Source organism: Macaca fascicularis, chromosome 3, assembly GCF_037993035.2.
Source record: "Macaca fascicularis isolate 582-1 chromosome 3, T2T-MFA8v1.1".
NCBI lineage: Eukaryota > Metazoa > Chordata > Mammalia > Primates > Cercopithecidae > Macaca > Macaca fascicularis.
Window position 1 is genome coordinate 84661062 of NC_088377.1, and position 23303 is coordinate 84684364.

At 46.3% G+C, this 23303-nt stretch overlaps 1 protein-coding gene across 1 annotated transcript in view; it reads right to left on the reverse strand.

Moving 5' to 3' along the window:
• Positions 1-23303, reverse strand: part of ADCY1 (adenylate cyclase 1) — a 145560-nt gene that overhangs the window by 21754 nt on the left and 100503 nt on the right. The window contains exons 9-14 of the mRNA XM_005551302.5: positions 17971-18165; positions 17771-17868; positions 16187-16271; positions 10715-10804; positions 9569-9822; positions 9135-9261 (exon numbers count right to left, since the gene is read on the reverse strand). Of these exons, the coding sequence (XP_005551359.4) occupies positions 9135-9261; positions 9569-9822; positions 10715-10804; positions 16187-16271; positions 17771-17868; positions 17971-18165 (849 nt within the window). The remainder of the gene's footprint in view (positions 1-9134; positions 9262-9568; positions 9823-10714; positions 10805-16186; positions 16272-17770; positions 17869-17970; positions 18166-23303) is intronic.

Sequence of the window (23303 nt, forward strand, 5' to 3'; positions counted from 1 at the left end):
CTGTCTGTCTACGAAGTGAAGGCCCTGTGAGAGTCCTCTTTCCTAGCTTTGAATTTCCACTTACGCCAACATAAAATGTGGGGATAGGATCTGCCGGAAACTGATCAAGCTCAGTTTCAGTGACTGAAGTTTCCAGGGTAAAACGTCAGACATTGAAACCAGAGAATTACCGAAATTATCCTTTACAGAAAAGTCAGCATTTCTTGGGACAGTGAAAGGCCTGGTCCAATGCTACCTCCTCCAGGAAGTCCTCCTTCAGCCCCTTAATTAGAATAAATTACTCCTTTCTGAGGAGCAAAAAACACCTGCCCAGGGTCTTCATGGCATTCTGTCTTCCACTCTCCTTATCGAGTCTCCTCTCCTCTCCTCCCTTGACTAGCAGCAGCAGCCTGTGGGCATGTCTGTGTTAACTCACCTGCAAGATGCAGCAGAGCCTAGGGAGAAGCACAGGCCTCAGAGCTGAGGAGGCCACTGTGAATTTACCCACTCAGAATGTGAGGGAGGCCATCCTACAGGGGAGCACTCTGAAGCTGAAAGGTCCTGGGGAGGGCTGACAGCCTGGCCCTGAGCACATGTTGCCAGCACAAGCTCCCTTGTTTCCACAACCACTAGCCAGGCAAGAGTGGCCCTGGTCACTCCACATGGACACTAACTGTGCTAAACATGTGTGTCTTTGTGATTACAAATGTAACACAAACTGTTATAGAAAATCTGGATTTTTCATTGCACACACATACAGAAAAAACTGCAAAGCAGCCACACGCCGTGATGAAGAGATGTCCTAGGGGATGTCTCGTGGGTCTGCTGTTTCAGACAGCCTCTGGTACCTTAAAGCAGAAGGATCCATTTCCTCATCAGAAAGTCTGGAGTTCCCCACATTTCTCTATCTTTTCGAACCAGGAAGGAATTGAGGTGCTATTTTCCACACTCTTGAGAACACTGAGGTGCCTGCATTAGCAGAACTGAGTTCTGTAGGCTGGTCATAGATGAGCAAAACTGTGCTGCGATCAAGTTAGGGCCTGCACGTGAACTTCACATGCTCAAGCCCAACACGGCATTGAGACACACCACAGACATCTTCTTTCTTGTTGCACGGTGACTGCCACACTGCTACCACACTGCTCTCCACAAACAGTCCACACTGTGGGCAGAAAGCAACTTCTGGGGTCTTTGGAGCTTTTGCTTTATGTTGAAGTTACGCTGGGTCCTTCTAACCCAGATCTAACCTTTCAGAGAAACCCTCCACCCACAAATGCATATGAAATCTTGACTGCTGTGGAGGGAGAAGCATAGGCTTCAGAGCTGAGGACTTCTAATTCTTGGCTGCGTTCACAGGATTCTGCCTAAAGACAGCTCTCACCAGAAAGCCATTCCACTCTGGATGGTACTTAACTTGGCAGGAGAAGGCTTCTGAGACATGCTCTGCATGGCATCCATGAGAGTGCCCATTTAGGGTTTGGCAGATTTCGGTTCTGACCTTTGGCCATTTACTTTGGCCCTCACCTGTTACATGGGGATAATGACCAGTTTTGGGGTCAAAGACACTTAAATGGCCACATGAAGTTCCACTTCTGGAAAAGATGGAGTAACGGGGATTCAATTTGCCCTCCTAGGAGCAACAAGCAGACCACACAAACTATACAAAACAGCAGCTTTCCAAATACTGGACAGGAGGCAATGAAAGATAGTGATCCTTGAGTGATGGGAATAAGTGATGAGGCCTACAATGGCCCAGTATACTGCTGGGAGAGTTTCCAGGCCGCAGATAGAGGCAGTGCATGTGGAGCCTGGGGGTCTCCCAGATTTGACAAGGCTAGGGGGCTTGGAAGCCCAAGGCAGCTTGAGTTCAAAGGGAAAATACCAGAGAGAACAAAGTGTTCGGGTCTCTTCAAGTCTCTAGTTGAGTACTGATTAGCACTCACTTGAGATCCAGATTTGGTAAGTCTTTGTGAGCTTAGTATTTCTTTTATTTTGAAATATTCAACTGACAAACAAAAACCGTATATATCCAAGGGTTTTGGACAAAATTAGTCTAACAATTAATGCTTGTCTGGTTGCCTCAGGAGTGGACACAATTAGTCTGAGAATTAATGCTCCTCTGGTTCTTCTTAACAAAGGCGAAAAGCAAGACCCAAAGAATCTGTATCCTTCCCTGTAAGTTGTCAATTTTATTGAGATAAAACTAATTATAATACTTCCCTGTTATTTTATTCCTTAAACATTTATAGAAACTGGTCTCTATTATTTAATTTCTTCTGATTACTTTTGGTTTAATTTCCTCTTTTCTGGCTTCTTAAGGTGATTTGAGAGAGTCCTTTCTTCTTTTCTAATATAGGTGCTTTGTTTTATACATTTTCCTCCATGTACTGCTTTAGCTGAACCCCACAAATGTTGATCTCATATGTAGTTTCATTTGGCTCATATTACTTTCTAATTTTCCTTTTGATTTCTTCTTTGAACCAAAAGTTATTAAGAAGTACATTCTTCAGTTGAGGATTTCTCAGAGATCTTTCTGTTACGGACTTCTAATTTAACTATATTGTAGTTAAGGAACATACTTTGTATGATTTGAATCCTTTTGAATTTCTTGAGATTTGCTGTATTGTTCATATTCATGTGTCCTTGAATAGAATGCATATTCTGTTGCTGTTGGACGGTATGTTTTATAAATGTCAATTAAGTCAAGTTGGTTGACAGTGTTCTTAAGTGTTGTAATCCTCACTGATTTTCTGTCTAGCAATTCTATTGCTTTTTGAAAGGGATGTTGGAAACTCCAACTATAATTATAGATAGAAGAATTTCTTGCAGTTCTATCAATTTTTACTTTAGGTATTTTGATGATCTGTTTTAGGTACATAAATATTTAGGACTATGTCCTCTTGATAAATTGACCCCTTTATTACCCTTTAACATTACTGAAAGACCCTTTTTTCCCTTTGACCAACATTTAATTTCTTGCTCTTGAGATCCAGATTTGGTAAGTCTTTGTGTGCTTAGTATTTCTTTTATTTTGAAATATTTAATTGACAAACAAAAACCGTATATATCCAAGGTGTGCAATATGATGGTTTCCTATATGTATACACTGCATAACAACTACTACAATCAAATTACTTAACACATCTATCACCACCCACAGTTACCATTTGTGTGTGTCCAGGGTTGGGGGAGTGAGGACACTTAAAATCTACTGTCTTACCAAATTTCAAGTACACAATACAGTATTATGAACCGATTTTTTAAAATAACAATAAAAACAAGCATCTCAGGAGACAGACACACTTACCCCACCTAGCACTCTACCCTTCCCTTGGCTAATTCCTACTCATCCTTTAAGCCTCAGGGGTGAGATATTATATTTAAATGATATCACATCCACCTGCCTGCATCAGGGTCCTGTCTACATTTTACATGGCACGCCCTTCACTGTACTGAAATTTTCTGTGGCTTGTGTTTGATTCCTTTAACAGCCCATGAGCACCTGAGGGCGGGGGTTACACCTCAACCATGTGAGCATCCCCAGCACAGGATTAGGTCTACTTTGGTGCCCAATAAGCACCTGTTGGATGAGGCAGGTGGTAACACTATGTGCATAGATAGGTCCAGAGTGGATGCCTGCCAGAGGCTGAGGGTGCACTCTCAGATGGACAAAGGGTGTGCTTCCGGTGGGCTTGGGGCCTGATGGATGTGGGGTCCTGAGGTTACACACCAAGGTTTGGCTCCTTAGGGGTTTCCACAGAAGTGTGCTGCAGGATGCAGCTGGGATACATCTGGAACCATTTGTCCCTCCATAAAAGCTGTTTGTGAGGATGTACTCACCCAAAGGCCAGATGTGAAACCTATGGGCAGTGACAGAGAACAAGATGACGACTAACAAGCGTACAACATTTCGGGATCCAAGAAGCATGATGACCATGGCTTTATATGACATAAACTCCTCCACAACCCCCTGAGACAAGTGTTACTGTCACATGTGTGAAGACAAGTGACCAGAGTAAGAGGTGGAACCAGGTCTCTAACTTGGCTTCTGCCACCAGGAATTCCATGTCTGTGCCATGACCACATCTTAGGAAACCTTCCCTCTAAATGTTCATAATGGCAACTGCAAAATGGGAATTACCATCGAATTAAGCATTTATTGGTAGAGAAATAAGTTGTTTTAACTGCATTCTATACTAAATAGCATAAACATTGAAATTATAATTGCCATGATGATTATCTACTGAATGCAAAGAAAGAAATGACACTGGAACAAAAGCATACAAAAGTTACAGGCAAAGAGGCTGAAGATGCCTCCCAAGGGAAAAGCCTGTTTGTGCAGGTTTGACCAACCAATCCAGTCTCTGTAAATAATTAACCTACCTAGTGTTTGGCCTGGCAATTTTGCAATAGTTTGAGGCACTCTAATGTTTGTACTACATACCTAAATGTCCAAGGGCAAACAGGCAAAGTCTAGAAAGTTCTGTGTTTTGCTAGGGTTATGGGAAAGCAGGTGGCATTTGTTGTTACCTATCTGCAGACAAACATGGCAGTGGACTCCATTTGGGCAACCCTTTCTTGTGACACGCATGCACAAAGATCCGCAGACTTGCCTGGGCTACCCCAAGGCCCAGGAATGCATTCTAGCCCTAAAATTACTGGTATGCTCACTGGGCATTGCTAGGGGGTGTCACTGGATGGAGAACAACATGGCAGGGTCAAATATTGCATTTAATAACATTTAAAAGAACACCAAAGCCAAGAAAAAGCCATGTCAACCCAGATGAGAGAAAATGTCTCTCCCAGAAGTATCCCTCAACTGGAAGAGTCACAGCCAAGGCCCAACTCTGCTGTCTGAGAGAGGAGCCAATCAGGCACCCTAGTAAATAACCTAGAAACCCCAGATCTCATGGGCCCAGGCTGTTCCAATCGTTCTAGCTCATCCCAAGTCCATTCTTCTCAAGCTCTGAGTAGGTTTTTGCGACTAAAAGATCTGAACCCGAGAGGCCAGCTGACGGCTGGGTCAACATATCCTCTCAGACCAGCCAGCTGGATCACCCTGGATAGCCAGCCGGAGCCAAACTAAGACCAAATTCAGCAACACAGCCCATCATAAAGAGGCTCTTTTCCCATTACCTGGTGTGGCTTTAGCAAACTGCAGCTGGCCAGATCTCCCTTCTAGGGCAAGTATGTGCTGTATCTGCAGTCCATTCCCCACCGGTTCTGTCCCAGGGAGGCCAGTCCAAGGACTCTACCAACAGGGTCCTGGGCCTCCTACTTCCGGCCAGGTTTGGCCAATGGGGAGCAGGAGCAGGGGCCAGTAGCGAGGGAGAAGAGCATTCCCGGTTCTTCTTGGCATGGTTGCTGTGGACTGGCTGTGTCTCTCGGCTGAAGGTGGTGAATCCTGTCAGGCAGCCCTCCCTTTTCCCTGATTCTAGGGCCCGTTCCCACTGTGGCTGCCCCGGGTGCCACATCAGCCTGGGGCACTCCTGTGCCTGCCCCTGTCTTTCAAATAGTCCAAGCATCATCAGGGCTCCTGAACTCACCCCCTTAGAGTGTGCCCTCTGCTGTCAGCCCAGGCTGTGATACATGCACAGCCCCCTGGAGACCCACTCTGCACCCTCACTTGATGGCCAACTGTGGCCAGACTCCATACGACCACTTCTGAGGTGCCCTCCTGCCAACCCCTGATCATGCAAGTTGCTTTCCTCAGGGCCCCTGTGGGTCACAGGACTCCCACCTGCCTCCTGGGCTCTGTGTCACACTCCACTGTCAGACCACCTTTGGAGACAGGGATCAGGGCCTATCGTCCTCCCTTTGCAGCTCTACTGCCCACAGGGGGCCTGGAGGGAGCAATGGCCCCTGTGATTGGGCTCTGACTCCTCTTACAGTTTTTGCTGAAGAACTCCCTCTTTCTGCCATGTTCCTTGTCCCTTTCCCCTCAACCCCATCCCTCATCCTCCCGTAGCTGAATCTGAAGCATCGCACAAGGCCCAGAGAAACACTGGCTCTTGTCCAGTATGCCTGGCTTTGCTTCCTCACAAATCCACTGTGGCCGAAGTCAGGCCTTCTGGTGTGAGGACTCACTTCCCGCCACAGCCTGCATTCTTCTGGTGATAAGTCAGATTCAGATGTTGATACGGTTTGGGTACCTGTCCCCGCCAAATATCATGCTGAAATGTAATCCTAGTGCTGGAGGTGGGGTCTGGTGGGAGGTGTGTGGGTCATGGAGGCGGATCCCTCATGGCTTGGTGCTATCCTCACGATAGAGTTTTCGCCATAGTCAAGAGTTCTCGCATGATCCGGTTGTTTTAAAGTGTGTGGCACCTTCCCCCACAACCCCTTGCTCCTGCTCTCACCATGTGACATGTATGTTCACGCTTTGCCTTCTGCTATGAGTAAAAGCTCCCTGAAGCCTTCCCAGAAGGCAAGCAGATGCTGGTGCCTGTTGGTACGGCCTGTAGAACTGTGAGCCAATTAAACCTCTTTTCTTTATAAATTACCCAGTCTCAGATATTCCTTTATAGCAGTGCAAGAACAGCTTAATGCAGATGTATTTATGCCCCCACCAGGGTCCCCTCCCACTCCACAGCAGGAGTTAGGGCCTGTTCTGTCCAGACAGCCCTGCTGACAGCAAGCCAACCACACAGCAGCACTTCCCCAGGAGGGGTCAAAGGGCAAGGATTCTCAGCAACCCCTGCCCACTCCGGAACCTGGAATTCAGGAATGCAGTGAAGACAGCGCCAGATCATGAGTCCCTCGGGAATCTGGGTCTTCTCCACCTGCAAGGCTAGCTCAGAGCTCCATCTAGTAGGATACAGGAATGTCTTCTGCCCAGAACAGGCACTAACTTAATACACAGGCTGAAGAATAACTGAAATGGGAAAATCCACAGACGGGGTAGACTGGTAGTTGCGTAGGGTTTGGGGGTTGAGGAGAAATGGGGAGTGTTAACTGATGAGGATGGGTTTCTTTTGACAGAGATAAAAATATTATAATATTGATTATAGTAATGGTTGCAGAACTGTGAGTATACTGAAAACCACTGTTCACTAAACAGGTGAATTGTGTTATGTGAAATATATGTCAACAAAGCTATTATACAGTGAAGGAAAAAATAAGCCATGTTTTTCACCAAGCATTTGTGAACACATGTATCTAGATACACATACAGACTGTGTGTGTGTGTGTGTGATGTATGTATATGTTCTTTCTTTTGCTTCCTCAAACCAACAACCTAATTTCCATCACTTTAAATATGCATCCTGCCCTGTCATGCTGACATAAACCCACTGAGATGCTTCTGTCTTTTCCAGATGAATAAAACTAGAGGAAACAACTGTGTTCATTTTTTTTCATGAGTGATAACTTGCCTCCGGATGCTCCTCACGCCTACCCTTCACCCTACTCTAACCCTCCCTCCCAGAAAGAGATCCCCCAAAAAATGGCTCACCACAGAGTAACAGGCTGCCAGACAAAGGGCTGCTCAGCCTCACCAAGCACCTACTTTGCACAAGGCCTGTGGCCAAGGACATTAGGAAGAGAATTTCAGTTATTTCTTGCACACCTGGATTAGGGTTCTCACCCCATTTTACTGCTGAAGCAGAAAGACAGCTTGACCTATCACTGGTTAAAGTCACACAGACCCTACATGGAGTTGCCGGAATTCAGGACGAGGACTACCTGATGCCAGGCCCAACCTTTGTCACCCCTGCTACTGCTGACCAGGGTTTTGGTCACTTAACTGCATGGCTTGATGCCCAGTCAGCCTCAGGAACAAAGACAAGAAGTTGACAGGCTTCCCGACTCCAGCAGCAAGCTGGTCCTGCTCCCACAGTGAGCCCTCAGCTGGTCCTGGCCACGCTTCCTCCTGGCCACCCTCTGGGCTGTGCCTGTCTCGTGTCTGCACCCCAACTCTGGGCAGTGCCTGCCTTCAGTACTGGCTGCAGAGTAGGCCTAGGGTGAAAATGCTCCTGTCCTGCCTGGCCCCAGACACAGCGCTCTCCACGGGTTCAGAGCCTACCCAAAGGTCACACAGATGGCAGCCAGATCCCAGCTCAGCCACCTTCTGGCTGCCTGACTCTGGCATGTTACTTTAGTGGCCCCTGCTTTCTTGTCTGTAATTCCAGCTCCTAGGCAGTGCTGTTCTGAACACTGAATGAGATCAAATAGCTCCAACAGTGAAGAGCTATTCTAAAGGTGTCAAAATAAGACTATCTCTTGCTAAAGCTGATATTCATCAGCCTTCATTCCCGATTTTCAGGGGAGAAAACCTAGGAGGAGCAATTTTCCCAGGGTGAAACAGTTTGCAAATCCCACAAATGGGATTTGAACCCAGGTAACCTGGTCCTGAATGCTTGTCCGGAGGCCTGTGGAGTATGGAGTTAGTGTGAAGATGCTCACACCAGCCCCCACACGCTGCCTTGGCCCCTGGCCATGGGGTGGACACAGGTACGCCCCTGCTGTGGCTCTGCGGCAGGAACTCAAGGTGAATATCTGGCAGTCACTGCCAGGATCATGTCCAAACAGAAAGCTACCTACTGACTTCAGGTAAGCGTTACTCCTCTCCAGCCTTGTACCCAGATGTTCGGGACCTGAGGCCAGCTCACATGTTTGTTACCCCATGGAGTCTCCCAAAGAGGGGTGCTTATGCCTCTTGCATCAGAATTTCCCACAGGGTACATGTCAAAATATAGACGTCCAGCCCCCACCTGCTGACCTACTAAATTTGGAGTAGGTGGTGAGAGTTTTGGCATTTTCTTGTGTTTCCCAATGACCCCGATGAGACCTGCTGCCACCACGCAGCCCTGCAGAGGCTGAGCCCCTCTGCACCACCACTGCACACACTGTTCAGGGAAGCGGGACTCACTGCCTCGAGAAAGAGCCGCACTCTGACCATCAGGCAGGTCTCCATCACATGCACCCCACAACCTTCTGAACTGTCTTCCCACAGGGTGTGGCTCCCACTCCCTGCACCCCCCAGCACAGGTTTCCTCCATCCCCGGACAGTGCCTGGCCTTGCACGCTGCTGAGGAGGGCCCTTTGAAGGCCATACGGTGTGTGGGTGTCTGCAGTAGCCCCCGCCAGATGCTTGCTGGAGGCTGCTTCCTCCTCCAAATCCCCCACCGCCAGAAAGCAGAAAGGGCTCGTCTTGCCTGTGCGGCCCAGAGGTAGTCCAGCCTCAGCCTGATGTCCACCTGCCTGGCATGCAGGGCCAGCGCACAGGAGAAGAGCAGGATGGCCACAATCGGCTCATAGCTGCGCCCGGAGACGGCACCACCCCTGGGGGAAGATGAGGAAGAAAAGCCAAGTGAGTGCCAAGCTTCCAGGGCAAGACTCTGCCACCAAACCCAAGAACCGTTCAGAGTGACCCTCAGGTGGTGACACCAAAAACAGCTTGCTGGCATTTACCTTGGCCAAGAATCACTTGCTAGAACTTGGGTTGAAGAGAAACCGTCACCAAACTAAAAAAATGGTATACAATTCATCTTGACTAGTTCTGAAATCAGAAGCTTATAATGCATATCTATACACACAGATTCAGTAGCACCTCTGCTTAGGCCTTTTTCTCTAGGAGCCACACACTTACCCAGTCCTGGTGTATCCGCTGAGCTCCAGTACGAGGATGTAGGACGTGGTGAGCCCGGACAGCAGGATCATTTTTGGCAAGGAGGACACCCGAAAAAATATGGCTAGCGGGAGGGTGCCCACCAGGCAGCAGAGCAGGGCATGGTGCGTAGACTCGCAGGGCAGGGTGGGCAGGGCTGTGCGCTGGCCCCCGGATGAAAGGACCACCAGGGAACTGTTGGGCTTGGAGCTCCAGGCCCAGGGCAGGCAGCCCACCTGGGAAGGGAGGGGTCACAGGGGCTTAGGGGAGGGCGGGTGAGGACCTGCAGCCTCTAAGCATGGTCAGGTGTCCCTCTTCAAGCAGGTCTCCCAAGGTTTTGCTCTGAGACCCACCCCCAGTGCCACCACACCAAGCTGCAGACCTCATGGCAACTCGCAGCACTTAAAGGCTCCCCACTGGTTGCCAGAGCAGGCAAGAGGCTCCAGGGAGGACCAGGTGGGATCAGCCCTGCCTGCTCCCCAGCCCAGCGCCTCCAACCTGCTACTCCTGCCCCCAGTTCCAACCTGTTCCTCCTGCCCCAGCTCCAACCTGTTCCTCCTGCCCCCAGCTCTGTCCTGTTCCTCCTGCCCCCAGCTCTATCCTGTTCCTCCTGCCCCCAGCTCTGTCCTGTTAATCATGCCCCCAGCTCTATCCTATTCCTCCTGCCCCCAGCTCTGTACTGTTCCTCCTGCCTCCAGCTCCGTCCTGTTACTCCTGCCTTCTTCTATCCTGTTACTCCTGTCCCACTTCTATCCTGTTACTCCCACTACAAATTCCATCCTGTTACTCCCGCCCATTTCAATCCTTTCACTCCAACCCCCAGTTCCATCCTGTTCCTCCTGGCCCAGCTCCATCCTGTTCCTGCTGCCCCATCTCTGTCCTGTTTTTCCACGCTGCTTCTGTCCTCTGCACTGTATGAAGAAGCCAGGCTCCTTTCACTAGGGAGAGTTTGCATTTTCCTCTGCTAAGTCAAGTCTCTTGTTCCCTCGCTTCTCGGGGCCCCACGCCTGTTCCAGAGGGCTCTGCTGAACTCCCTGTCTCTGCAGCCCTGGGTCCTGGCCTCTGGGCTGGTCCTCCATGCCATGCCCTCTCCCACGCCAGTGCATGCTGCAAGCTGGAGATGCTCACCACACATCCTTGGGCTACTGAGTAGATTAAGACCACTATGAAAATACACAGGACAGTGCGAATCTGAATCGTCAGGCACCCTGGAAAACACTGAATAAGAAATGTTAATTAGCAAATACCCTCTGATTACCAAGGTGAGTCACGTGCACAGTTAATACCTCCTACAGTGGAATGTGCAGATGACCTGCAAGCCGCTAGGTCCACACCCGTTATTCACCCTCCTCACAGGTCTCTTGGCTGTTTTCATTTGTTTATTCTCCCAGGTGAAAAGCTTGCCAAAGTTAAAATAAGTCTTTAAATTACAAAGAATAATACTTCCCTTCCTTCCACCCGCATTGTAACTTTGATTGGCACTGAAGTTAACTGGATAGATTAACTTGGTATTTTCATTATATTGAATTCTTCCATTTCAGAAATGGTACAAATTTCCATTCATTTGCGTCTTCTTTGATATGCTCTAAATAAATTTTATTATTTTGCTCACATAGGCTTTATAGAGTTCTTGTTATTAGAAATTTTATTTTAAATCTATTTATTATAAAGACATTTTGAAATCATCAAAAAGTGATTTCATGGATAAAAGTAAGAAGTCCTTTTTACACTTAACACTTCTGAAAGTATAAATATAAACTAAAATTAACACCCACAGGGGCCTTACAGAAAACAACTCACCCTGCTAGAGTCCCCGACTAGCTGGGGTGCCCTTGGCGGGCTACACGGTTATTCCCTCAACCCCCACATGAAGTCAGATCATTACTATCTCTGCTCTACAGTTGAGAAAAAGGTGGCACAACTGCCACCCAGTCCAGTATCACTGCTTCTACGGAAAAGGACAGGGCAGTGTGTCCCAACTCACCCAGCTGGTGGGTTATGGATCTGGGATCCAGTTCTAGGTTTCCTAAGTCCCAAGAGACCACTGGGTATTTCACCAACCCAGTGGTCTCTGCTGATCTCAGAAGAACTGCTGCTCTGCAGTGGTGTGAGGCTCAAACACTTTACTGACCATGGCTCACTGCACTTCCCTCCCGGTCCCATCTTGGCCTCTGGGCAAGACGCGGGGGCAAGTCCTTGATCCTCACTGCAGCCTCCCATCATCTGCTTCCCCCACTTCCACCTGGTGTGAGCTCGGTGTTCTAAGGGAAGCCACCAGAGCCACTGGCACGGCCCCATGCAGGAGCCATACCACAGGCCTGGGAACAAGATTTTGGAGCAAGATCCTGCCATCTTTTGCAGGTAACTATTCTCCTTTTGAGAAATGCTCTTGGCTTGCTGCTGGGCCTAAGTAGAGCCTGAACCCTTACCTGTGGGCCACCAAGTTACCGTATGACCTGAGCTGCCCATCATGAACTGGGTGTTACCTGACCCACCAAGCCATAAAGTTAGGTGTGAACAGCAGCCCTCCATCATCCAATGTAAGTGCTAATATATATGATCAGCTCCGAGCAGACCCTTAAGGCACAAGTAAGTGACATGACAAAGTGGCCCCAATGACCATAGTCCGCAGTCCTGCTACCCTGCCTTCTCTCTCCCAGCCTGCACCTATGGCCTCATGGGGAGCTCCCTCTGATTAGGTGACAGAGTAAGAGAAGCTCAGGCCTTGTGGTAGCTGCAACACTTCAGTCCATGTGACACAGCCCTGAGGGACAATGGTGAAGGGAAATCCTCTCAGTGGGCAGAACTTTGGGCAGTTGTCCTGGGTGGGCACTTTGCTTCCAAGGAGAAATGGCGAGATGTACAGTCATACACTGATTCATGAGCTGTGGACAACGGTTTGGTTGGATGGTCTGGGAGTTGGGAAAGACATGGTTGGAAAATTAGTGACAAGGGGGTCTGGGGAAAAAGTATGTAGATAAACCTCTCCGAGTGGGTGAAAAATGTTAAGATACTTTGTCCCATGTAAACGTTCGCGAAAGGGTGACCTCAGCAGGGAAGAATTCAAATCCAGTGGATAGGACGACCCCTACTGTGGACACCAGTCACTCTATTTCCTCAGCCACTCCTGTCATCCCAGTGGGCTCATGGACAAACTGGCCATGGTGGCACTTCGGGAGATGATGTCACCTGAGGATGAGAGGGAGAAAAAGCAGGCACCATTTCCTGACCGTCTGCACTCACAGGGGCTAGAATGAAGCCCTTGGGCTGTCTCTGGTGGTGCTGCACTCCCCTCTGTGCGGCGAGGCTCCCTTCCCCCCAACTTAAGGATCTCTGCCAAGGTTCTCTCTTTTCTTCAAAGTCATCTTGTTTAACTCGAGTATCATAACTGGAGGAAATCTTCCTTCCACCACCTCCCACCTTCCACACCTTGGCTTGGGGACCTATGATGGGATGTGGCCTCTACCCTAGCCAGCCTTGGGTGCACGCAACACGCTCCTGAGCCTGTCCCATCCGCCTCCCTTAGAGCTCTAGGAAGACGAGAAGGAGGATAAGGAAAACGGGGCTTAAATGCAGGTCCGGAAAACAGGGCTTAAATGCAGGTCCGTGAGCACCAGGCCAGGGTGGGAGGAGTGCGAGCAGCTTATCCGAGGCACACCCAGCCACCTTGTGGACCACATCGTGCCCACGTCCCCAGGGTCCTGCCAAGGGCCTCTGAATGTGCCTGACGCCTTGACCTCAGCCTGCCCCACCTGCAGCACCCGGGGTCCAGCCAGTGTGCACCTCCCAGGCTTCCTCCTCTCCTCTGCCCGCTCCTGATGTTCTCCAGCCCAGCCATCCAAACCTCAGCCTGCAACCCGGACAGAAAAAGTCCACATCCTGCCCCAGATATTCCCTTTCAACTCTCAGCAGGACCCTTGGGTCAACTCTGCCGCCCTCCACAGATGACAAAGACGGACTCTGCATGCCCTCCCCACTGTTAAGACGGACAGGATTAGGCACCTCCCCATCCTGATTCCCAGGATGAACTCCACCCACTGCCCCACCCCCACTCAGCCTTCTCTGTCTCATCTGACTTCAGAACACACCAACTGAGCGTGTGCTTGCCAGGCCCTGCTCCACAGACTGTACAAATGAGCTCACTGACTCCTCATGTCAAGCCAGTGAGGTGGGGGCCATCATCACCGCCATTTCACAGAGGGCAACCCTGGGCCCAGAGAACTGGAGCCCAAGCCTGGAGTTGGCACATCCCCGACGGATGGGGATGGGGAAACCAGACAGGGGTGAAGATCCCAAGGGGCCATGGAGCTGCCACACTGCCCTGGGCACCCTGGCTCTGGACACTGTCAATGTCAGGGAGGGAAACATTTCTACTCAGCCTTCTTGGGGATGTGTTCTGGAACTAACTCTGTCTGCATGACCCGCCACATCCACTCAGGCCACAATGGCCTTCTGCTGGGTGGCCCTGACCTACCCCCTGCTGGCCTCCTGCAAACCTCCCTCACCTCCATCCCCACAGCCATTCGCACAGGCCTCTTCTCTGGCCTAGGGTCAGCAGGGATGCTCAGAGCCCAGTGCAGACCCTGTGAACAGGAGCCTAAACACTTGTGATTCAATCAAACCCTGACCCAGTACACACTGGCTGTGAGCTGAATCCCCTCTCCTGTCCTAGCTGACAAGTCTGGGTGCTCAGTCTCTGCTCTGCTTCCTCCACATCAGCTGTAAGCACCACTGATGGTGCTCCCAGGAAAGCTGGACCCCCACTGCTTTTCGAGCCTGGCACTTCCAAACCGCATACTTAGGAAAAAAATGCTCTATGCTCGCTCACAGAAGAGGGTGAGAAGAGAGAGTGAATATTCAGAAGGAAAGGAGCTAGTGGCATCCAGGGCAGAGTCCACCAAGAGAACAAAACACTGGAATACAGAAGAAGCTTCATGGGATAACTGCAGGCTAGCCTCTTTTAACGTCGGCACCTGGAAGTATTCTGGCCAAAGTTCCCAGCCATGAGGGCAGCTCCCTTATTAACAAAAGGGGGATGATGTCTCAGTGCCCCACTTCCACAGATCGTGTGTTTTTTAGAACCAAGGGGTTTCTAAATTTGAATATTATTTTTATGGACAGATTGGGTGCAGATTTTACTTCCTGTTTTCATGAGCACATCCCTTAGCCTGCCTGAGCCTGCTTTCCTCACATGGGGGAAAGGGGCTGACCCGTCTCACCACCTGGCTTGCGAGGTTCTCGTGGAGTCACAGAAAGCAGTGTACATCCACTCACAAGAACCAGTATTCCTGGGCTGGGACCTCTGACCAGAGCTTTCCAGGCCGGTGCATTCCTTGGCTTCTGCTTTGTGGTCACTCTTCTTGCCCAGTGGCTTTTCACATTTTCTGCATATCTTACACTATTTGTACACCATCGGGTAGGCACACTGGTTCCCACCATTGAGGACAAAGGAATAGGCTTTAAAAACTGTCATCCATCTATCCTGCATTCACTTGAAATTATATGAAAAACAGCAATCTTACTTGAAGTGGTAAATTTTAAAATTTGCCAAACCAAATGTCACTTAATCTATAAAAGTCTAAGAAACAGGAATGAAGTTTTAATAGTTAGCATTTTTTAAATTTAAAAACTCAAGATAGTACCTATGAATAATGACAAAGTTAAATAAATGAAACTATATTTAATCTTTTCAAAAAGTTGCTGTTTTCAATAATTATGCAAAAATAACACTGGGTCTGCCAGAAGTGACACCCCGGGGTCGGCTGAGGGAAACGAGCCGTTTAGAAATGAAGGTGGGAAATGTGATGAAGGAATGAAGGCTTAGGAACTACAGAGTCCTCCCAAGTGAGCCACAGATAGTACAAGGCTGCAAAGCTCAGGTCTTTCCTGCAATAGCCCACAGGACAAAGCAGATGAGGCATCAGGGCCCAGATAGCACAATGTTCCTGGAAAATGTCACCCCTCTCCAAAGTCTGCGACATAAACGCAGAATAAACATCCCTCTTCTGTCCTGCTGCTAGACTCTCCATTCCAGAACAGGATCGGTATCTTGTGCTCATTTGTTTAATCAGTACCAATCACCAGTCTATTGTGCCCGCCGGGCATACTCCCAGAGGAGTGCATGTGCCCAGTGCAGAACTGGGTCTTCATGAGCATCTGCTATGTGAGCAGACTCTTTCTTCCTGTCGAGGCAGATAAGGGAACCGAACTGCCTCCCCCAACCCACCCCATTCCACCCCATCCCACCCAGTGGGCAGGCAGAGGCCACCCACATACCTGAACCAGGTGAAGTGCAGGTAGAGGACACAGGCCACCCACATACCTGAACCAGGTGATATGCAGGTACAGGACACAGGACACCCCACCCACATACCTGATCAAGTGATATGTAGGTACAGGACACAGGCCACACACATACCTGAACCAGGTGATATGCAGGTACAGGACACAGGACACCCACATACCTGACCAAGTGATATGTAGGTACAGGACACAGGCCACCCACATACCTGAACCAGGTGATATGCAGGTACAGGACACAGGCCACCCACATACCTGACCAGGTGATATGCAGGTAGAGGACACGGGCCACTCACATACCTGGACCCGGGTGATGTGCAGGTACAGGACACAGGCCACCAGGAAGCAGATGCAGAATACTAGCAGGAGCAGGACGGCCACACTCCTGGGGGACAGAAAACATGAGGGTCACTGATAGGTGGGGATCAGGAGAGGTGGACCCAAGAGATGGCTGAGAATTGGCCCCTCCCTCCACATCCCCTGTGCCCTCAGGAGGAAGCAGCATCGTTAACCTGGATGCCTGCCACTCAGGTCTTTGGGGACTGACACAGCTGGTTCTCTATTTTAGGAGAGGGCCTGCCACTCGGGTCTCTGGGGACTGACATGGCTGGTTCTCTTTTTTAGGAAAGGGCATCTGGGGTTCCTGAGTGAGAAGGGGGCCCCTCCTGAGTTGACCTCCCACTTCTCCTACCCCCACCGCAGAGATCTAGCTTAGGCTGAGAATCACTGAACTTTTCTGGAAGCCTTTTTCCTCATGATGGAAAGACAGGAGTTTCCCCGACTTTGCAGAGCTATTCTCTAGCTGGGCTTTGTCTGGGAAGGACGTTTTTAGAAAACGCTTAAATCCCAAACAGGCCCAGGAGGCAGGCTGCTGAGTTCAGTGTCTGTGGGCTGGGCAGGATGCAGAGCACCCAGGGCTGAGCTCCCTCCTCCTCCGCAGGTGTGGGGTGGCCTCCATGCGCTTTCAAACTCAGAGGAGGTAGTATTCCCGTAGGTAGCTTTTATTAAGAGATGAGTACGCCTGAAAGTAAAGTGGCAAGTACAGACCTAGTGGTGTCTTTCTTGCAAAAACATAAAAAACAAATAAAAGCTGCCAAACTCACATTGACTTATATGATGTTTAAATGTTATTTAAATTACTGTTTTTCTTCCTTTTAAGAGGCCACTTTTCCTGATTTTAAGTTTTTGAAAATAACATAGATCTAGAAGCCAATGAGCTCATTCAGTGCCGTTTCTTCTCAAAAGTTATTGTTATTATTATTATTATTTTTAGAGACAAGGTCTCACTAGGTCATCCAGGCTGGAGTGTAGTGGTGAGATCATAGCTCACTGCAGCCTTAGACTCCTGAGTTCAAGGCATCCTCCTGCCTCTGCTTCCTGAGTAGCTGGGACTAACAAGCAAGTGCTACCATGTCCGGCTAATTATTATTATTATTATTATTTTTTGTAGAGATAGAGTGTTGCTATATTGCTCAGGTTGGTCTCGAACTACTGGCCTCAAATAATCCTCCTGCTTCAGCCTCCCAAAGTGCCGGGGTTACAGGCATGAGCCACTACACCCAGCCGAAAGCTATTATTACAGCAATGGTGTATGTTGCATAGATGAAAAAACATGAAACTATGTGGTGTCTTAGAATTAAGTAAACTCAGAATTTAAAAATGGAAAGTGACCAGTCCCATGCCATATGCCATCAAGGCTTGTTACACTACTGACACGAGAAAATGAGGAAATGATGGCTGGCTAATGTCTTCCCTGAAATGTTGAGCACATTGGGACAGTAACTGTGGGAGACGAAGCTTGAGCACATAACAGAAATACAATCACGAACCCCAGAAACCAGGACTTCTTGTTGAGTTCCTCACCTTGTTGACAGAAATACTCACTGTGGGAATATTAGAAGGTAGACAAGGCCAAATAAGGCAGCCAGGATGAGGGTGAGGACAACAGCGCTGGTGAAATACTCGTCCTGAAGCTGGTGGTACTGTGTAAGAGAGAAGTCAATCCATCATGGCTGAAGGCTTCCTCCAGCCACGCAGCGCCTTCGCAAGCAGCACCAGTGGAGCCGAAAACCAGAGTTGCTTACCTTTTGCTCCCGTTCGACATGTTTGTACTTCAGGGTAAAGAAGTTCAGGTCTGCCATCTCCAGCTCTGTCTGGCGGGCTTCTAAGAGGCGGCTGATGTACCTGTTGACACGAGTGCCCGGGGTGGTGTAGACAACGTTGGTAGAAAAAGATGAGCGGTTTCTGAGTTTTTCTGAGGCTGTTCTCAACGCCCTCCGCTGGAGCCATCATGGAAATAAAGGAATATCATCAAATTCTCCACTTACTGAAGAAAAGCACCTGTACTCTCCCTCCAGCCTGATCTGCTGCAGGGTAGGGTCGGGTTTGGGAATCTGACATTTAATAATCATGGCTCTGCCCTGCTGGTGGTGAGATGGCAGGTGAGTCATCTCAGCAGCCAGTGTTGGGGTTCCCACACCTGTAATGGGGGTTTTATGGCCCCTGCGTGATGGCATGGCAGCAAGGATTACGTGATTAAACACGTGTGCAGTGCGGAGAACAGCACTCAGTAAGAGCAGGTTCCTAAACTCATAAAACCCCAACACATGCAGAAAGAGATGCCCCAGAGTTACAAGAGCAGGAGTCCAACCCCCTCCTTCTAAGACAGAGAAACGGTGGCAAAAGGAGTGGCTTCACCAATCTCTCACTCTGGCCAGGGCTGATGGGAACAGAGAGTGAGCCTCTCCTCCACAGCTTCCACATGTCACATGAGGGATTCAAGAAAGCACCCATTTGCCAAAAGGAAAGTAGAGTCTAATTTAAAACCACTTGCCATCAGCTCACTATCACTGCTTCACAAACAGAACCTCTGGTACTTAACACACTTGAGAAGAAAATAAGAATATTAAAACAGGCTAGCCATGCGGTTCCAGACAAGATGAAATGAACACACTTGTTTTTATTCCTACTGAGTGGTAAAAACACTGACAATACATACAAAATAAACACATAGACTGTGAAAGGTGGAAAGAAGGAGGTGATCTCAGGGACCTTGCAACTCAAAGGAAAACAGTGTGGGGTGGGTGGTGTCCGTTGGGGTTTCTTTCTGCCTTATTTATCCCAGACTAGAAACCAGAGAAGCCGGCATCCAAAAACTTTTTTAAAGTGGCCCCCACACAAAAGCCTGTTCTTTCCAGCCAAAAAAAAAAAGGCAACCTAGCAAAACAGAAAACTTTTAGACAATACCACCCTATTGTAGCCAAAGACCATTAAAAAAAAAAAATCTGTGGCCCCAGCTCCACCCAGGCCAGCAAAGACCATGTGGGGAGCCTCGACTTTGATCTTTATTAGGCTGTGAGGAGGCACACCCAAGGCCCCACTGACACAGTGCCAGAGAAACTTGAATAGGGAGTGGAGATGTTTGTCTCCACTGAGTGGTAATGAGCTCCCACTTGCATTGTCAGTGGAGGCCAAACAAGGAATCTGAACATTCATATCTACTCAACAGTAACAAGGTGCCAGGTGTCACCTTGGTGCCAAATGCCAGGCTGTCATGGAGGATGAGTAGGAAACCTGGAATTCCACCTGCACTGCCCCAATGCTGTAAAGTCTGAAGAGATTTCAATAGGGTTCAGAGTATCACAACATAATACCCAAATGTCTAGGATATGAAGAAAAAAAAATTCGTAATATCAAACTTTAAAAAATGTCAACTTGAATGAGAAAGACAATCAACAGATACTAACTTCAAGATGATAGAGCTGTTAAAATTATCTGACAAGAATTTTAAAGCAGTCATTATAAAAATGCTTCAATAAGTAATTATGGATACACCTGAAACAAATTATAGAAAGTCTCAGAATAAAAGAAAGCATAAGAAAGAACAGATAAAAATTACAGACCTGAAAAATTACAGACCTGAAAAATACAATAATCAAAATTTAAAATCCAATGGATGAGCTGAACTGCAGACTGAAGTGCACAGGGTAAAGAATTCCTGACCTAGAAGACAGAGCCACAGAAATTATCCAATCTGAACAATGAAAAGAAACCAGACTTTAAAAAAAAAAAAAAACAGAGTCTTTGGAACTGTGGAACTAAAATGAAAGCTTTAACATTCATTCATGTCATCAGAGTCCCAGAAGGAAGAAAAAGGGTATGAGACTGGACAAATATTAGAAGAAATAATAGCAGAAAATGTCCCAAGTTTGGCAAAAGATATAAATCTACAGATTGAAGTAAGTGAGAAAATCTCAAACAGGGCAAACTCAAAGAAACAGATGGCAACACACATCACAATTAACTTCCAAGAACAAAAGACAAAGGGAAATTCTTGAAAGCAGCATGAGAAAACTGATATCTGATTTTTTGGGGGGAGGGGAAGAAATTAGAATGATAGTGTCATTTCTTCAGAAACCATGGAAGCCAGAAAAAAGTGGGAAAACATTTGTCAAGTGCTCAAGAACCGTCAACCCAGAATTCAATATCTAGCAAAATTATACTTCAGAAGTGAAAAAAAATTATAATATTTTTAGATAAAGGAAAGTTGAAAGACTTTATAATCAACCTAAGAATAGCAAAAAGAAATTCTTGAAACAAAAAAAAGGAAATAGTAAAAGAAGGAATGTTGGAACATCACGAAGACAAATAACAGAAAGGATAAAAATGTGGGTAAATACAATATACTTTCCTTCTTCTCTTGAATTTTCTACATGTTTTCTGGTGGAACCAAAGATTATGAATTGTCTGATATATATAGAGGAAATATTTGTGACATTTATGTTATAAATGGGGAAGGATAAAGGGACTTAAAGAGAGGTAAGGTTTCTACACTAAACTTGTTAAAATGTTGACATCAGTAAGCTGTAATGTTATGTAAAAATAATATATATCTAGATAAACCACAAAAAATTGTATGCAACAAGACGCACTATATATAAATCAAAATGGAATTCTAAAAATTGCTCACATAAACCACAGCAACATAGGAAAAAAAACAGAAATAAAAACAGAAGGTACAAACAGAAAACAAAAAATAAGTTAAACAGCAGACTTACCCATAACATATCAATAATTGCATTAAGTGTAGATATTCTAAATATACCAATTAAAAGAGGCTGTACTAAATGATTTAACAAATATGATCCAAATATATGCTGTCTAAAGAAACTCACTTCAAATATAGCAATATATGTAGGTTGAAATTAATAGAGTAGAAATTATACATCGTGCAAACTTTAAAGAAAGTAGGAGTGGCTGTAGTGGTAACAGAAAAAGTAGATATCAGAGCAAAAAATATTTACCGGGGATAGAGAGAGACATTACAAACTGATTAAAGAGTCAATGTAAAAGGAAGACATAGAAGTCCTAAATGTATATGCATAAAACAATAGAAATTTCAATCACACGAAGCCAAAACTGATAGAATTTAAGGAGAAAGAGTTAGGCGCGGTGGCTCACGCCTGTAATCCCAGCACTTTGGGAGGCCAAGGCAGGTGGATCACAAGGTTAGGAGTTCAAGACCAGCCTGGCCAAAATGGTGAAACTCCGCCTCTACTAAAAATACAAAAATTAGCTGGACATGGTGGAGGGTGCCTGTAATCCCAGCTACTCGAGAGGCTGAGGCAGAGAACTGCTCGAACCCAGGAGGCAGAGGTTGCAGTGAGCTGAGATCGCGCCACTGCATTCCAGCCTGGCTGACAGAGAGAGATTCCGTCAAAAAAAAAAAAAAAAGAAAAAAATAAGAGAGAGAGAATTTAAGGAGAAATAAACAAATTCTCAATTACAGTTGGAGATGTCAACATCTCTCTTGAACAAGCAGTAGGACAACTAGACATAAAATAAGCTAAGACATCATCAAACAACAAGATCTAATTGACATTTATAAAATACTCCATGCAACAATGGCAGAATACATTCTTTTCAGGTACCCAAGAGTATGTATTAAGAGACCTTGGCCATAAAACAAAACTCAACAAATTTAAAACAATTGAAATCATACACATCATGTACTCTCAGACCAAAACAGAGTCAAACTAAAACTAGTAAGTTAGATAACAGGAAAATTTCCAAGCATTTCTAAATAAGCCATAGGTCAAAGGGGAAGTCTCAAGGAAAAAAAATACAGACATATATATATACTCATCTGAATGAACATATGCCAAAATCTACGGGATGCAGCTAAAGCAGTGCTGAAAGCTAATTAATAGTACTAAATACCTATATAAGAAAAAAGAAAAAGTCTCAAATCGATAATTTAATTGCCATGTTAACAAACTAGAAAAAGAAATGCAAAATAGACTCAAAGCTAACTGTAGAAAGGAAATAACAAAGAGAAGAATTCAATAAAAAGAAAACAAAAAAAAAAAAAGAGAAAATCAATGAAACCAAAAGCTGGTTCTTTGAAAATATCAATAAAGTTGGCAAATCACTGCAAGGCTGAAAAATAGGAGTGAAAAGACACTAACAAATTTAGAAATAAAATGAAATTTTACTACATACTGTGCAGGCATCAAAAGGTTAATGAAGGAATATTATAAACAACTCTACACACATAAATTTGACAACTTAGATCAAATGAACTATTCTTTGAAACACAACTACCACAACTCATCCAACATAAAGGGTAAATTGAAAAATCCTATAATTTCTAAAGAAATTGACTTTATAATTTAAAAATTCCTGAAGAAGTAACCTCCATGCCCAGATGGTTTCACTGACAAATTCTAGCAAATGTTTAAAGAATTAGCACCAGTTTTAACCAATCTCTTCCAGAAAATAGAAGAGGAAGCAACACTTCCCAAGTCACTTTATAAAGTCAGTATTACCCTGATACCAACACTAGACAAAGATAGTACAAAAGAGAAAACTAAGATAGTACAAAAGAGGAAACTACAGGCCAATATCCCTCATGGATGTAGATATAAAACAATCTAACAAAATATTAGCAAATAAAATTCAGCAATATATAATTCGAATTTTATAGAATAAACAATTATAGGGATGAAAGGCTGGTTAAATACTTGAACATCAATGTAACCACCAGATGAACTGGTTAAAGAGGAAAGTCAATTGATACAGAAAAATCATTTGACAAAATTCAATACCCATTCATGATAAAAATTATCAGAAAACTAGGAATTGAGGGGGAACTTCTCCAACTTGATTAAGAACATCTACAAAATGCCTGTAGCTAACATCATACTTAATCATGAAAGACAGAACGCATTCCTTCTATGATCTGGATAAAGTACATGATGTTGGTTCTCACCACTTCTATTCAACATAGTGCTAAAAACCCCAGTCAGTGCAATAAGGCAAAGGAAGTAAACGGCATACAGATGGGAAAGAAAGAAAATTGTCTCTAGTTTCAGATGACATAATGATCTACATGGAAAATCCCAAGGAATATATATAT